At 41.3% G+C, this 18,092-nt stretch overlaps 1 protein-coding gene across 1 annotated transcript in view; it reads right to left on the bottom strand.

The window, feature by feature from the left end:
• Nucleotides 1-15,851, bottom strand: part of GAS2L1 (growth arrest specific 2 like 1) — a 28,435-nt gene extending 12,584 nt beyond the window's left edge. Inside the window, exons 1-5 of the mRNA XM_075276591.1 lie at nt 15,182-15,851; nt 13,540-14,194; nt 11,694-11,801; nt 8,604-8,700; nt 7,633-7,879 (exon numbers count right to left, since the gene is read on the bottom strand). Coding sequence (XP_075132692.1) covers nt 7,633-7,879; nt 8,604-8,700; nt 11,694-11,801; nt 13,540-14,163 — 1,076 coding nt within the window. The 5' untranslated portion in view covers nt 14,164-14,194; nt 15,182-15,851. The remainder of the gene's footprint in view (nt 1-7,632; nt 7,880-8,603; nt 8,701-11,693; nt 11,802-13,539; nt 14,195-15,181) is intronic.
• Nucleotides 15,852-18,092: the final 2,241 nt, after the last annotated feature.

Below are 18,092 nucleotides of genomic sequence, written 5' to 3'. Positions count from 1 at the left end.
AAAATTGTGGGTGCACGTAACCCCAATATATTCTTTGAATTCCCAGTCAGAAACTGGCACTATATGGCAGTAGCAAGAAATGAGGGTATTTATAACCCCAATATATTCTTTGAATTCCCAGTCAGACAATGGCACTGTATACCAGTAGTAAAAATTGTGGGTGCACGTAACCCCAATATATTCTTTGAATTCCCAGTCAGAAACTGGCACTATATGGCAGTAGCAAGAAATGAGGGTATTTGTATTCCCAATATACTCTTTGAATTCCCAGTCAGACAATGGCACTGTATACCAGTAGTAAAAATTGTGGGTGCACGTAACCCCAATATATTCTTTGAATTCCCAGTCAGAAACTGGCACTATATGGCAGTAGCAAGAAATGAGGGTATTTATAACCCCAATATATTCTTTGAATTCCCAGTCAGACAATGGCACTGTATACCAGTAGTAAAAATTGTGGGTGCACGTAACCCCAATATATTCTTTGAATTCCCAGTCAGAAACTGGCACTATATGGCAGTAGCAAGAAATGAGGGTATTTGTATTCCCAATATACTCTTTGAATTCCCAGTCAGACAATGGCACTGTATACCAGTAGTAAAAATTGTGGGTGCACGTAACCCCAATATATTCTTTGAATTCCCAGTCAGAAACTGGCACTATATGGCAGTAGCAAGAAATGAGGGTATTTATAACCCCAATATATTCTTTGAATTCCCAGTCAGACAATGGCACTGTATACCAGTAGTAAAAATTGTGGGTGCACGTAACCCCAATATATTCTTTGAATTCCCAGTCAGAAACTGGCACTATATGGCAGTAGCAAGAAATGAGGGTATTTGTATTCCCAATATACTCTTTGAATTCCCAGTCAGACAATGGCACTGTATACCAGTAGTAAAAATTGTGGGTGCACGTAACCCCAATATATTCTTTGAATTCCCAGTCAGAAACTGGCACTATATGGCAGTAGCAAGAAATGAGGGTATTTATAACCCCAATATATTCTTTGAATTCCCAGTCAGACAATGGCACTGTATACCAGTAGTAAAAATTGTGGGTGCACGTAACCCCAATATATTCTTTGAATTACCAGTCAGAAACTGGCACTATATGGCAGTAGCAAGAAATGAGGGTATTTATAACCCCAATATATTCTTTGAATTCCCAGTCAGACAATGGCACTGTATACCAGTAGTAAAAATTGTGGGTGCACGTAACCCCAATATATTCTTTGAATTACCAGTCAGAAACTGGCACTATATGGCAGTAGCAAGAAATGAGGGTATTTATAACCCCAATATATTCTTTGAATTCCCAGTCAGACAATGGCACTGTATACCAGTAGTAAAAATTGTGGGTGCACGTAACCCCAATATATTCTTTGAATTCCCAGTCAGAAACTGGCACTATATGGCAGTAGCAAGAAATGAGGGTATTTGTATTCCCAATATACTCTTTGAATTCCCAGTCAGACAATGGCACTGTATACCAGTAGTAAAAATTGTGGGTGCACGTAACCCCAATATATTCTTTGAATTACCAGTCAGAAACTGGCACTATATGGCAGTAGCAAGAAATGAGGGTATTTATAACCCCAATATATTCTTTGAATTCCCAGTCAGACAATGGCACTGTATACCAGTAGTAAAAATTGTGGGTGCACGTAACCCCAATATATTCTTTGAATTACCAGTCAGAAACTGGCACTATATGGCAGTAGCAAGAAATGAGGGTATTTATAACCCCAATATATTCTTTGAATTCCCAGTCAGACAATGGCACTGTATACCAGTAGTAAAAATTGTGGGTGCACGTAACCCCAATATATTCTTTGAATTCCCAGTCAGAAACTGGCACTATATGGCAGTAGCAAGAAATGAGGGTATTTGTATTCCCAATATACTCTTTGAATTCCCAGTCAGACAATGGCACTGTATACCAGTAGTAAAAATTGTGGGTGCACGTAACCCCAATATATTCTTTGAATTCCCAGTCAGAAACTGGCACTATATGGCAGTAGCAAGAAATGAGGGTATTTATAACCCCAATATATTCTTTGAATTCCCAGTCAGACAATGGCACTGTATACCAGTAGTAAAAATTGTGGGTGCACGTAACCCCAATATATTCTTTGAATTCCCAGTCAGAAACTGGCACTATATGGCAGTAGCAAGAAATGAGGGTATTTGTATTCCCAATATACTCTTTGAATTCCCAGTCAGACAATGGCACTGTATACCAGTAGTAAAAATTGTGGGTGCACGTAACCCCAATATATTCTTTGAATTCCCAGTCAGAAACTGGCACTATATGGCAGTAGCAAGAAATGAGGGTATTTATAACCCCAATATATTCTTTGAATTCCCAGTCAGACAATGGCACTGTATACCAGTAGTAAAAATTGTGGGTGCACGTAACCCCAATATATTCTTTGAATTACCAGTCAGAAACTGGCACTATATGGCAGTAGCAAGAAATGAGGGTATTTATAACCCCAATATATTCTTTGAATTCCCAGTCAGACAATGGCACTGTATACCAGTAGTAAAAATTGTGGGTGCACGTAACCCCAATATATTCTTTGAATTACCAGTCAGAAACTGGCACTATATGGCAGTAGCAAGAAATGAGGGTATTTATAACCCCAATATATTCTTTGAATTCCCAGTCAGACAATGGCACTGTATACCAGTAGTAAAAATTGTGGGTGCACGTAACCCCAATATATTCTTTGAATTACCAGTCAGAAACTGGCACTATATGGCAGTAGCAAGAAATGAGGGTATTTATAACCCCAATATATTCTTTGAATTCCCAGTCAGACAATGGCACTGTATACCAGTAGTAAAAATTGTGGGTGCACGTAACCCCAATATATTCTTTGAATTCCCAGTCAGAAACTGGCACTATATGGCAGTAGCAAGAAATGAGGGTATTTGTATTCCCAATATACTCTTTGAATTCCCAGTCAGACAATGGCACTGTATACCAGTAGTAAAAATTGTGGGTGCACGTAACCCCAATATATTCTTTGAATTCCCAGTCAGAAACTGGCACTATATGGCAGTAGCAAGAAATGAGGGTATTTATAACCCCAATATATTCTTTGAATTCCCAGTCAGACAATGGCACTGTATACCAGTAGTAAAAATTGTGGGTGCACGTAACCCCAATATATTCTTTGAATTCCCAGTCAGAGACTGGCACTATATGGCAGTAGCAAGAAATGAGGGTATTTGTATTCCCAATATACTCTTTGAATTCCCAGTCAGACAATGGCACTGTATACCAGTAGTAAAAATTGTGGGTGCACGTAACCCCAATATATTCTTTGAATTCCCAGTCAGACACTGGCACTATATGGCAGTAGCAAGAAATGAGGGTATTTGTATTCCCAATATATTCTTTGAATTCCCAGTCAGACAATGGCACTGTATACCAGTAGTAAAAATTGTGGGTGCACGTAACCCCAATATATTCTTTGAATTACCAGTCAGAAACTGGCACTATATGGCAGTAGCAAGAAATGAGGGTATTTGTATTCCCAATATATTCTTTGAATTCCCAGTCAGACAATGGCACTGTATACCAGTAGTAAAAATTGTGGGTGTATATAGCCCCAATTCTATTGCTAGGGGACTTGCAGGGTATTTCTGGGGTGAAGGTGGGGGGGCACACCGTTGGAACGGGTATCGGGGTATATATCGGGTATACGGGAATACACTGACAGTGTATTCCATTCAGGATCCTGGGAAAGCTGGGTTGCGGCGATTGAGCCCGTCAGTGCCACGTTACACTGACAAGCTTCTCCCTGGAATTTAGCTCTTACAAGAGCTGTTGGTTGTCTTCTCCTTCCTATCCTAGCCTGTCCCTGCCTACCCAGAATCTAAGCCCTAGCTAGCTGGACGGAAACCTCCGTCCTCGGTGAATTGCAAGCTCAGAATGACGCGAAGCTGGGCGTCGCTGTTCTTTTAAATTAGAGGTCACATGTTTTCGGCAGCCAATGGGTTTTGCCTACTTTTTTCAACGTCACCGGTGTCGTAGTTCCTGTCCCACCTACCCAGCGCTGTTATTGGAGCAAAAAAGGCGCCAGGGAAGGTGGGAGGGGAATCGAGTAATGGCGCACTTTACCACGCGGTGTTCGATTCGATTCGAACATGCCGAACAGCCTAATATCCGATCGAACATGAGTTCGATAGAACACTGTTCGCTCATCTCTACTAAGGACCTCATATGTTCAGTTTTGTAAATTTTGCTAAGAAGCATATGATCAAAGTAGGACATTGGGATATGTAGTCCGGTCCAAGTTATTTTAAATGATAGAATGTATAACATGTCTACAGTTCTCATACACATGACTAAAGCCTGCAGCGTAAAGTGGCCTGCAATAGGGGGATTTAAACCCATTGCACGTCAATTACTGCTGCGTGTTTTTCCCTTGGCATTGAATGTTTGCCATGGTGAGCAAAGGCTCATTATTCCACATTATTTTAGGGGTTTTTTTTTTCACCCTGACAGCTTTCAAGGGAATAAACTGCTGAAAGCCACACAGGTTGGGTCCATCTGCAACTGACCCATCCATGGCAAAAGACATGGTTTTTGCCATTGCTTTCAACCACAATTTACATTGCAGTTAGCCTGGTGTTAACCTGTTTGCAATGGTTAAAAACCTCAGCTAAACAAGCAGTAATCATAAGCAAACCCTGCAGTATAAGATCAGGGCCATTTTAATACTATTGTGGGCCCTGTTCAAAAATTTCCTAAGTGGGCCCCCCATAATACCCACATCTCAGTGCCCAAATACAAAAAAAAAAAAAAAAGTGGTACTCACCTGACCTTTGTCCAATGGTGCTACATGCAAGCTCTGGCTGTAATGAAATCTTCAGCTTGGTGCTCATCGCGCCTCTGTGCAGCAGACAATAGCTGATAACTCTGTCCTCCACCATTGAATTCAACTTTATCTAACTCCAAACTAGGCAAATAAAGGTTGATGCGCCGTTTACCCTGCGTTTAAAGCGGCCATTGTGCAAGACACTCTGCTGTTTAATTCCTACAGCGTGTAGATGGGATTTCTTTAAAGCCCGTCAACTACACTGTTACCGTAGATGTAACTGACTAACTGAAGGCAATTCAGCTGGGTTACCCACTGCAATCCCATCCAGTGTGTCCCCAGCCTTTATTTATTTTATTATTTATATACCTAGATAACTTAATTGCAGTGTATGTGAGGCCTAGGAAAGTTTCTGAAAAGTGAAGTTCAGAGTGAAATGCAGTCACGCACAAGTTATTATATAAAGTTATATTTAGTGAGATTTTATATATTTGTCACACTAGTCTTTCAATGAAGAAAACTAAAAATAAGTACAGTCAAAAGGCAGTTCATGATCCTTTTCACTGTCGGTGACCTTGACTTCTAAAGTCAGCTGACTTTCCTTAAGACTTCATGCAGCTAACAAAGGATGTTGTGTCTATTCTGTTTACTTGAAATCAGATTTCTTACAGGGTAGCTCCTCCCAAGAAGCCTGCATCATTTGATGGAAAAAAGACAAAAAACCCTTTACCGTAGGCACTTATATTCAATAAAAGAAATATTAGTTCTTGGAACAATAAAGCCTGTGCTACACTGGGACTTTTGTAGCGTTAGTAATTGATTTACAACTCAATCTGTTTACTTGGGAGCAGCCATAGCTGAATAGTTACGACCAATATAAAAAGTAAAAGTGTAGCGCAGGCCAGGGTAAACTTTGGACAGAATAAACTTTGTCTACAACACAACTATCTATGGACAAAATGGCTACAAGCAAAGAAACGTTCACATCTGAATTCTTCTTTTCTGTCTTCCGTTCAGGAACCCATGAACAGTAAAGATTGATCTGACTAATGACATACACCAATGGAGCCTGACAGATCCCACTTATTATGGGGTCCAATAGGTGTTTGTTATTTGTCTGGTAAAATGATGGGTAACATAAGTCCTGTATATGCACTTTTAGCCCACAATTTTAGATGGACTCTGAGATGAAGCTGACCATACAGATGTGAACATACCCTGGTACAAATGTAAATGTGTGCATCTTCAGACACATTTATGTCAACTTTAATTTGGTATAGTTTGAACCTAACTTTTACATAAAATATTTTGGCACAATGTGATGTACACAGTCGCCTTTTAAACCATTTGTAAAGGGTTGAGGGTGTCAAAAAGATCTGTTCATTTTGGCGTATTCATTTAATAAATACAGCTTAAAACAAAATGCAACTTTTTTTTTTTTTTATTACAAAATGCGCTACATTGTGCTGCACAATAAGCAGAATTCAGATGAAGCCAAATAAATGCAGGTTATTAAGTCACTTGGAACTCCAATGTCACTTAACAGTTAATCTAGGAATATCTAGCTGCATTAGGTGTGTATGTAACCTTAGCCTCAGGCTTCTTTCACATGGATGAACTAAAAGTAGTTCATGTATGACGTGATCACTGCAGGTAAACCACCTCTGAGCCACTTGCAAGAGGTGTCACAGCAATCCCTGGAATAATCTGTGTAATCTGCTAACCTTCCATGCACAGAATGAAACCACTATCCATCTGCTGTGCATTCTCAGTCATGGTGTATATGACAGAGATTGGCTGTATTTAAGACCCTCTTAACTTACAAATTCTGCATCCTTAAAGCAAGAACTGTAAAAATTGTAAATGCCTAGGAATAACCCAGCCTTGATGTAGTAGATGACAAAAATTTGACAGTAGAAGACAAAATAAAGAACTTAATAGCAGATAGAAATTGCCGTCATTCGTCTCTAGACATCAGAATAGAATATGAACTGTATGTCTGGAGTGCTACACGCTGAGTTACGAAAACACAATGTCTACGTCCAACATTAGAATAAAGCCTTCTGCTGTTGGTTTCTAGAGGAGTGGACAGCAAAACACTGCAGTGATGAATCATGTATTCCTATTTGGCAGCCTGACACATGAACCAGAGTTGGCCTGATCCATGTGAATGCATAGTGCCCACTGTACAGTCTAGAAAAGGAACTATAACGGTCATAGCAAAAATGGACTAGGCAGGACTCCTCGATGAGAAGCCAGCATATGATACTGTACAGAAATGTGCTTTACAGCTTGGTAAAGGCCATTCCCTGTATCAGAATGGCAATGCCCCAGTTTCCTAGTTTAAGTTTAGTGCAGAAGCAAATCCTAAATTCTCTACATCTTATATTTGTTATCAGAACGAGCACTTGTGTTTCAGTTTTTAAAGGGGATGATAAGTTTCAAAAAATGACATCAAATGGTCACAGACTGGCTTTTATCCAAGTTCATCATTCATGTGATACATCTGAAAATCACTGGAATTTGCCACAGTTTCACTCACAATGTTTTGATTGTTTATGTAGTGGTGCAGTTTTCCACTTGTGTGAATGTACCCTCAATAAGGAAGTAATTATATATTTACCTACCAAATGCTGAATATATCTAGGCAGAATAACATGAATAGTAAGACTACAGATAAACCAAACTGCATATGAATTTTCAAATTGCAAGAAATCAATTTTATACTCCTTAGTGATTAGATTTTGTACACAATGAATGCCAAGTGATAGAAATGTTTTATGAGCAATAATACGTACCTGAAGGAGTTAATCCCAGGCATTCCCGGGCGATCTTTCTGAGACACTGTCATCTTGGAGCTGCTGTTCAGAGAGGCAGCTGGACCTGGAGTAGATCGCCGTGGAGTGTTTGCCTCTGGGTTCTGAAGGTTTCTAGGCAAACCCTCAGAATAACGTCCACGGGAAGGGCTGGAAGTGCGAGCAGGATCAAGGTTAGTTCCACGTTGTGGGGAAAACGTTATTGGGCGTGAAGCTGGAGCACGATGAGCTGTAGATGGTGATAAGACTTTAGTTCAATAAATTATAAAATGGAGTCTGATCAGTTAATTCAATGCATTAAAAAAGGCATTTATATAGATCAGTGGTTCTTAACCAGGGTTCGATCGAACCCTAGGCCATATGCACGGTTCATTTTGTGTACCAGTAAAAAAACATATACCTATGTCTTGAATTTGGAAATAAATCATATTTGATTTATCACTAAAGAAGGGTTCGGTGAATGTGCATATGAAACTGGTGGGTTCGGTACCTCAAACAAGGTTAAGAACCACTGATCTAGAGTATGAAGAGAACATTCAGATTGCTGGTCTGGTTCTGTCATCCCTTTGGCTGACAGTATATGGTATTCCTGTTCTTTAGTCTGTTTAATATAAAATCAAATTGCAAATATGTAGCAAGCAATGTCGTACAAAAATAGATGCAGCAAGTGAGAATTCACCCTATACATGTCATGCTGTTAGCTCTTTCACTGATTTCCAGTGAAGGATAGTTCATCTTATAAGACAACTAATAGTTGAATATGCACTACAGCAATACAATAAGAACATTAAACACTGAAACACATGTAAATAATCTTTTCTACAACCAAGTATTCCTGGAGTTTGTTTCACTGTAGAGAGGTCGTGACATGTTACATAAATCAGAATTACTAGACTTCTAGAACAATTTCTTATTAATTAAATAGACCAATAAGTCACTATAGATACACTTACAAGCAAATTGGCATCTGCAGGGATCATGTTTGTCTAGATAATGTTCCAGAGTATCCCATCCTCCCCCAACACGCACCATAACATGATTCCGTAGAACCTGTAATAAATGAACATATTTAATTGATATGGTTTTACAGCATCTTCACTGGTCTGATGCACCCTGCCATATATAATTCTGGAGCATAATTTCTTAGCGCTCTGCAATGTGCAGGTCCTCTGTTATATTCTGTTACAATCACTGTCCTGTCTGACACAGTCTATTCAGTGCGAAAATAGTCAGGCTGTGTAGGGACACATCCCTTTCACAACAGGAATGGTAACACCCAGGAATAAGTAGGAATAACAGAGGAACATAATAGAGGAGGTTGGGTGAAAAATAAGAATTAAGCCAAAATATGACACATTCCTTCTCGCAGTCTTGTTGCAGGTGCGGAGGATGACATGAGGGAACTGGCGGAGGCATTATAAGTGAAGAAGAACAATTGTGCACAACAAGGACCCCAGGAAGCAGATCATTAACAATGCTTGACACAAAATAGTTTTCAGTTATGGCTGGAGATTAAGGGTAAGGAGCTCTAGTCATAAAAGATATATTGAAACATCAGAAACCCCCCCTGAAAACTGCTGTTAGGCATAGACAAGACACAATGAAATTCTGTAAGAATGGCTACCAAAAGAGACCAAACATTACTAATGGATGAAGTCAGAGAAGAGAGCATGAGATGACTTCTCATGATTCCTTAATAATTCAAGTTCCTGTTCATGTTTCACGTTTACTCAGTCACCAGTCCCATTGTCAGTACTCAATGAAGGGAGACTGAATTCATTAACCTATCCACTACAGAAGTAAAGTCTGCCCAGATCTCAATAGAAAGGACTACAGAAAATGAAAATGACAAACTATGCAGCACATAATAGGTTAAAAGTCTGCTTCTTCCCAGCTGGAACAGAAGAAAACACACTGTAAGGTTACAAATGTGGCAGATCTGAAGCATCTTTTTACAGCTGATTCTGTATGAAAAAGCAGGAGCCAAATACTATATAATACATGTTAGATCATATGTCACAGGTTTCAAATTGGTAGAATTACTAAAATCTTGCAGAATAATGGTATGTTCACACTGTGCATATTAGCCTCACTGAGCTGGATTTTCTCCACTGCATATCTTCACTGCAGATTTTCATCTATCCAATGGGAAGGTTGAAATCCTAACCAAAACCAGAATTACAGCACTTCTAGCTCCATCTGCTTCAACTGAACGGAAGTTTCTTTATGTACATGTCATACATTTATATCTGCTAAACTCTTATGCCCTGTTCACATCTGCTTTTGTACTCCGTCCGGGCAGAATCTGTATTGAGACCCCCGAATGGAATACAAATATAATTGCAAGCGCTGTGCAGTAAAAGCACACGGTTCCCATAGACTATAATGGGGTCCGTGTGCTTGCCGCGCACGAATCATGTCCGCATGACCCCATTATAGTCTATGGACCCCATTATACTCTATGGGGTCCGGGTGCTTTTACAGCACTGTGCTTGCAATCAGGTTTGTATTGCGTTCAGGGTGTCTCCCTGTGGAGTCTCCCCAGACAGAATACAAAAGCAGATGTGAACAGGGCTTTACATGTCACCATTCATTGCTTGCTAGGGAATCCAAATCTTAAAGAGAGTTGGGAACCAGAAAAATCTATAAGGCTAAGGCCCCATGTAGCAAACCGCAGCTAACAAAAACACTGGAGAAAAAAAAAAATAGTTTTCCCCCTAAAATATATAGTTATCAGAAATATGAAAATGAGGCTCACAAGTAATAGAGCGTGCCAGAGCCTCTGGTTTTGAAGCCTTAATACCCTTGCAGCACCAATGGCAGTTTTTATTTTATTAAAATAATAATAATAATAATAAATAATAATAATATCATAATAAAAAAGAAATGATGCCTCTATTGGACTATCCAAAAGGTACTATGGTGCCCGGCATATTACTGTTCCTATGACAGCCAGGAGCTGTCAGTAAAGAAAAAAAATTCAAAAAACACACAACATTAAAAATTTCAGATTCTTTTTAGGCTAAGGCCCCACATTGGGGGCCACAGCAGAAAAAAAAAAAATGCTACCGGAAGAACTGCGGCAACAATGCACTGCAGTTTTTCCCAAATGTGTTTTCACAGTTTTTGTTTCCATTATACCTATAGAGAAACCTCCGGAGTTTTTATAGGTACAATTGACATGCTGTGGTTTCCAAAACTGTTGCGTGTCCACTGTGCGCATTTTTCTGCAATATGTGGATGTAATTCACTACACTTTGCAGTGACTGTAACACACTGTAGCTTATACCACGTGAGACCCCAGAGCACATTTCAATGATAAACAACATACCTCTATTATGTATGCCACGTTTGTAGATTTGGAGAAAAACGACTTTGATGTCTCATGTACATGAGGCAGTTGGTGCATTGGGGCGGCCTTCAGCAATCTGGATCACTGCTATTACACTCAGACCACTACCATCTCCTGCCTGCATCACCCAATGCAGTAACAGTTTATCCTCCCACTGCTATGATATCATCCATTCTATATGCACCAATTGCTACACAAGTGACATACATAACAAAGGCATGTTATTTATCACTGTAATGTGCTCTGTAACACTTTTGTGTCGATTCAATATATTTGAGGGAGGTCGGAGACTCCCTTTAAAAAGGGAAGTCTTTTCAAATCAAGGTGATTTGTGTAATTTATACAGAATTACTTGCATATACTAGATATATGATCTGATTTAAAGAGAATCTGTCACCAAAACCCAGCATATCTACCCTGCCCCGCAAATTGATTCAAGTGATCCTATGCCCTAACGTTTCCCCCCTTGGGTTATCCACTCTGTTGCCAAAGAGCTCATTTTCATATTGACAAGACCGGCAACATCTCAGTAACAGAAGCATTGATTCACAAGGGGAAAACATGGTTTCATACAAGTGACCCGAACCTGTCGCTCTGCTGGGATGGGCTGACATGATGGCTACTGGTGACAAACTCTCTTTAAAGGGAATTTTTTGCAGAAAAATGCATCAAAAATTATTAAATATTTTACCCGCACAAAGATGAGAGTATTACTGTCTCCAACTTGGTATTTTCCTTCTGAGACTTTTATCATTGGAAACTGTGAAGGACAACTACAGCAACCAAGGATCTCCCGAACCTATGAAGTAAAACACAGAAATTACAGAATATTAACATGTCCCAAAACAAAGTGTCCTGTCTGAATGAGTCCTTAGTAGAGATGAGCGAGTAGTATTCAATCGAATAGTTGAACATTGAGGTCCACTCTAACCAAATTTCGAATATTTCACTACCCGCTCATCTCTACTGGGTAGGTTTTTTTTAATGCCTACGTTGTTCTAGTTCCTGTCCCACCTCTCCTGCATAGTTATTAGTGTAAAAAAAAAAAAAAAAAAAAAAGGGGCCAGCGCAGGTGGGAGGGGAATCGAATTTTTACTGCTTTGCCGTGTGGTATTCAACCGAATACGAGTATTTCAAATACCATAGTATTCGATCGAATACCTACATGATCGAATACTACTCGCTCATCTTTAGTCCTTATAGGCAGGAGGTGAAGTAATAACAGAAATTATTGGTTTTATTTATATAGTTCACCCGCCATGACAGCATTACATTTATTGAACACTGGAATATAAAGACTGCAAAGAGAATTTCTCAGGATATGATGTCATCTCTATCAGTTACGTATTATTCACTATGTCTCATCCTCAGTTACTCAGATGGCTATTAGGATGAACTGTATTACCTCAGATGAACAAAGCAGCACACAGTGAGATTTTCAGTATACCAAGTGTATGCCGAGATGAGACATGACTCACTTCTCAGCAATAGAAGTGCACACTTATTTTAGGAGAGTTTTTTTTTTTTTGCAGAGTGAAAACTAGGACATTACGTACGTGAAGCTTTCCACAGGAAATCTCAGTCACTTTGGAGATATACAAACACAGAGAAAGTCTACCCCTGTGAAAGGTAGTGACAGGAAAGACTTGTCATGGCATCACTTCCTTCACACAGGCGGTGGCTGGTGCGTCTGTAAGGCTATCATTATATTCACAATGGCAACTAATGGATCGTCATACTAAGAGCTGACAAATTCAGAAACTATTTAGAAATCTTAAGCCGGGAGGATGAGATTGTATTAATAGAAACTACTACGTATGAACTGATCCGACTGGATGAAGACACAGCAATATCCATGGCAAACTATGAAATCAATATAAAATCTCATCAAGGAATACGGAATGTTGCGCCAGCCTACTGGAATGGTAGAAATTCTCCAACCATTTACTATAGGGCCTTCAATACCCTCTGTTCTTACTGTATGCCTCAACCTGTTCTTCTAGTTCCCGCTATCTGATGACTTTTATAACTGGATTGACAACATTAACGTTATAGTTCTACTGCAATAAGTGACCTTGATAAGGCTGGCTACATGATACCTACTCCCATATCAGGTAGTTATAAATGTGAATAAACACACGTTCTGGCCATATAGCAGATGTTCGCAGATTAGAAAAACACCCATAGCTATTGAATATATTGAATATACTGTGCGGAAAGTTTTCTTAATGCAGTGTTCTTATTTTCTGTTCTAAGAAGTAAAATACTGGCCCAGCAGACAAGAGGTCACTCTTTTCTTTGGCCGCTACTAGGTGCACTAGATCTGTGGATACGCTCGGTGTGTACACACAAAGCTTTTCCGGCACACACCCCCAACAGTGTGATTAGTTTTCACTCACCATATTCTGTGGGTTTTAGACAATAACTCACTAAATAATTGGATGTGTGAGAAGGAATAAACTAAGAATAGAATTTCGGTGTAAGTAAATAACAAAAAAATAAGACCATCTATTTAGTCCTCTCATACACAAGCTCACCAATTCATCCAAGTTCTTGAGATCACATATAGTACGAGGAGGCCTAGCAGGCATTTGAGGCCGCGGATATGCTTTCTGATCTGTGTTTGGCCTGCTCCGGCTGAGTTCTTCTTCAATTTCTTCTTCCATCTGAATGAGAATTGGTGCTGGCATGCCAAAGCGTGCACCTCGACGGGCCACCTCAAGCAAGCACAAAACAAAACTCTTCTCCCCCTTCCTCAAAACCAGGTCGTTGGTCTCAAACATCAGCACCTCCGGTATACCAAGTTCCTTCCGGCACCAGGCAATGAAGTTCGATACATTGTCCCTGGCAATAAAGGAACTGGGAACAGCACCTTTAACTTGGAATGTCACCTCCTTTTGTGGTAGTCGCATGGTAGCAGCAGCCTCGGGATACTGAGCTTTAAAATCTCGAGCCAACCGGTTCAGGTTGTTAGCATGCTGACATAAGGTATAGCCAGTCTCCAAAGCTTCAAGAAATGTGCTGGCTTCCATGTCCAGGTCATAGAGCATATTGAGCCAATCGGTAAGATCCTCCTTCATGGCCTCCAGGTACTCCTCGCTGGAGCGGAACGGTCGGATGCTTTTGGAAGCAGATGACTGGATCTGGCTCTGGTCTGCCATTTCTTCTCATTCCACTCTTCTGTGCGTTGACCTGTACAGAGAAGAATCAATAGATTACCCTGCCTATTGTCAACGATTCTATTTAACTAGTAAAATTTAGATGTACTAAAATCCCTCATCCTGTTATAAAGCGTTATGTAACCAGTACTAAAACTGTAAAATATAAAAATAAATGTAAACGACCAATGTCTATCTGCAAAACCCATCCATTCCAGTACTGGATTGCACTGGTCACCCACACCTCTCATGAACAGCAAGTAGCAACTTACCAACACATTTACTCTGGGTTATACAGTTGTATTCCTATTGAGCATCATATTTATGAAGACCCCCTGCCAGTCTGACTAGGGGCGTGGCCTTACTGTAACATTGAATATGGCTGAGTCATCCGAATTGTCACATAAGTTTTCAATGACTACAAATACCCAGATATAACTTGGCGATCATTTGTTTTCCCCCATGATGGTGAATATTGGGTTTATTGTGCCCCAGGGTAGAGGACGCATAATAGTGTGCATGTTACACAGTATGAAATTCCTGCAGTGACAGGTGGCATAATAAGGCCCCATACACACGGCTCTACTGGCTTTCTGTATATGATTTACAATTGCAGATCTGTTAGAATGGAAACATACAAACCCATTCATTCTGTAGCAGATCAATGTCCGGGCTGTAAAAATCATTATATATGGACATGGTCCCATTCCTGTCCGTATTCGCCGTACAGACTGACTCATACAAGGCGTATGGCCTCTTATAGGTCTTTGTGAGGATCTGTAACTACAGATACAATAATGACTTTTTTGGTTTTTTGCAGATGACTGCTTTGGCAGACAGTAAGAACCACTATGGAAATATACATGTGGCGTTGAGGTGACCCGTTGCCAAGAGGGCTGTGGCAATAAATCTGTCAGTGTGACAGGTGGCAGGAAGAGGAGAAAGTTGTGCCATCTGAATTGTACACAAGTCGCCACCTGTACATGGTAGGCGAAGTGGGCAGAATAAAATGGCAGCTTACCTAATACACTCCGCTCTCCCTGCAGAAACTTATCAGCCCCTGGTGGTCTTCATCCCCCTCACAGCCGGTGCAGATGGGGGAGCTGCCTGCCATTGCCACACACACAAAGTGTCGCTCTCATCTCGCCTCAGAAACGTCTCTAGTAGTGCCACTTCATCTCCTTCCAAGACGTCATCCCGGCTCCTTCCAGCCCTCCCCCTGTATGGTGAGTGTGTCCCGGGCTTGTCCTCCCCTCTGCTATCTCTCTGCTGTCTGCCTTCAGTCTCGCCTTGTCTGCAGTCCGGGCAGGGCAGGACAAGCCCAGAGAGGGGCGGTGGAGAAGAGACGGCAGGACAGACAGCCTCGCCCTCTGCACAAGGTTAATCGGGCGCGGTAATCCTCATGGTCACCTGAAGGCAGCGGGCGGCAGCAGCAGCATCCCTGTCACATCGCGCTCCGTGCCCTTCCTGTCATGGACCACATGATGAGGGCAGCTCTGCTCAGCGCTCCCGCACCGCACTTCCTCCCTGCTCGGTAGTTTTACTGGAGCTCTGGGAGGGACAGTAGCATCTAGAATACAGAGGGCTCCATTACAACTTCCTGCCAGCCCGGGGTGTCCATTCATTACTGGGAGAGAGGGAGGGGGGGGACCGCATGGAGCCGGGACAAGCGGGAAGAGTGACGCTGCGCTCTCTCTGGTTGGGGGATTCCGCTAGTGCGCCCTATGTTATTACACTGCCCTGTCATAGGGCTCAATTACAGCGCGCGGAACCTGTCATTAGCTGCAGGAGCGCCCCGGCCACGGAGGGGTTAAGCAGTAACGCGGGCCCTCCAGGAATAAGCGCTGCGCCTGGCTGAATGATTAACCGTGTCAGCGCCAGAGGGAGCGGCAGTGCCCCGCTCCGAGCTCTCCGCAGCCGCCTGCCGCTTTAAGGATGATGTCAGGCCAGGCAGAGGAGGGCGAGGCCGCCTTCTTCACGTCTCCAGACTCTTTGGCCTCATTCCCAAGTTTAAATATTTTAACGTCTTGGCCAATGCGGAAAAAGAAATAATGGCTGGCCTGTTAACTCTTGCAGCGCCGAAACCCCACATATATGCAAACATATAAATGTGGATTTACTAGTTTTACCTGATTGGCAATCACTGTCCATAGAAACCTGGCAGATGCCATGCAGGCTAAAGTGACTAATATGGAGTAGATTTAGTCAGTAAAATCTGCCAGATGTCAATATAGCAACATAGACAAGTCAGTTCTACCATTATAATGTATAGGCTGGAGCTTCAGGACAATGGTTCTCATCTCTGGATACAACCAGGTCACGGCCACCTCTGTGCAGCACATCTGGGTGGACAAGAAAGGGTTATGCTTCCGCCCATACTGTGCGAGTCCCAATAGTACCTGACAAGACCCTATTAACATTTCATGAAGACGATCATGGTGGTGTTGTTTTGAAACAGAATCCCATTGACTTCAATGGGTTCGGTCTTACGTGCGCTACCCATTGAACTCAATGGGAGGCTTTTTTACCTATTGTTTTGTATCACATTGAAAGCAATAGGTAAAAAAGCCTCCCATTGAGTTCAATGGGTAGCGCACGTAAGACCGAACCCATTGAAGTCAATGGGATTCTGTTTCCCTACATGCTGTACCTATTCTTACCATCAACTGACGATGGAGGCTCAGAACAGTGTGCACAAAGCCCGAGTAACAGCGTCTGTCCGGCCTCTTCTTTCTTTGTATGGATCTGTCTTCCTGCACATTGGCTACTTAGAAGTCGTGATGTATGTACGGTATTGTATCCTCCTCCTATTTCGCTTCAATGAGACAAAGATGCAATATTCTGTACCACTGTTACTTGAAGGCACATAGATCCATGTAAAGTATGAAGTGACATAACCCCCTCACCAGCAGGGGTTGCTGAGTCACACCCCTTCCAATCTGATAGCCATAGAATAGCCTTTTTAAAGACTATGCAAGGATGTGCTTATCTAAAAATGACTTTTCCCAATGATAGAGCCCCTGTAACAGTTTTGGAGTTTGTGTCTCTGCCGACAAACTGGGAGCAATATATCACACAGTGAAATGGCGTATCTCTGGAAAAATTGTAATTCTCAGTTTTTATTATCAGCTGCTTTCATTTCTGGAAATGAAATTACTGCAAGGGTTAAAAATGCTCACTAGACCACTCGATAAATCCTGTAAAGGGTGTCGTTTACAAAATGGGGTCAGGTGTCTACAGATTTACTGGAAAAGTGTCCAAAAACCAAAATAGTGCTCCTTACGGTCAATGCCCAAGGCATTACTAACCAAGTTATCCTGGGTTCAACACAGTCATACACATGTGGGCATAAACTGCTGTTAAGATACATGGCAGGGTGCGCATGTGAAGAAGCGCTGTGTTTGTGGAGTGCGGACTTAGATTGTTGGTTTTGGTGCCCTGCCAAATTTGCAGAGACGCTAAAATTGCTCCTACAAAATGGGGTCAATTCCAATTTACTGGTTCCTCTAGGGCTCAGCAAAAAAACAACATGGCATCCATAAACTCCTTTTAAATCTATCCTCCAAAAGCTAAAAAGTTCAATGTTCTTTCCCTTCTGAGCCCTGCCCAAACAGCAGTTCACATCCTCATACGATTTTTTGTACCCAGGATAACCCACTTAATAGTTTTAGGAGAGTGTTTGTCTGATGACAAAAAGTGGGCACATCATATTGGGCACTGAAATTGCACATTTCTTTAAAAATGTATTTAAAAATGAATTTGTACATTCATTTTTGGGAAACCATCTTGGACTCTAAATGATAATACCTCTTGAAAAATTCCTTGGGGGATGTAGTTACTAAAATGAGGTCACTTTTCGGGGTTTTCCATTGTACTGGTACTTTAGGGGCTCTGCAAATGCAACATTGCACTCAAAAACTATTCCAACAAAA

Source organism: Leptodactylus fuscus, chromosome 1 (genome assembly GCF_031893055.1).
Source record: "Leptodactylus fuscus isolate aLepFus1 chromosome 1, aLepFus1.hap2, whole genome shotgun sequence".
NCBI lineage: Eukaryota > Metazoa > Chordata > Amphibia > Anura > Leptodactylidae > Leptodactylus > Leptodactylus fuscus.
This window is presented reverse-complemented; position numbering and strand designations above follow the sequence as displayed.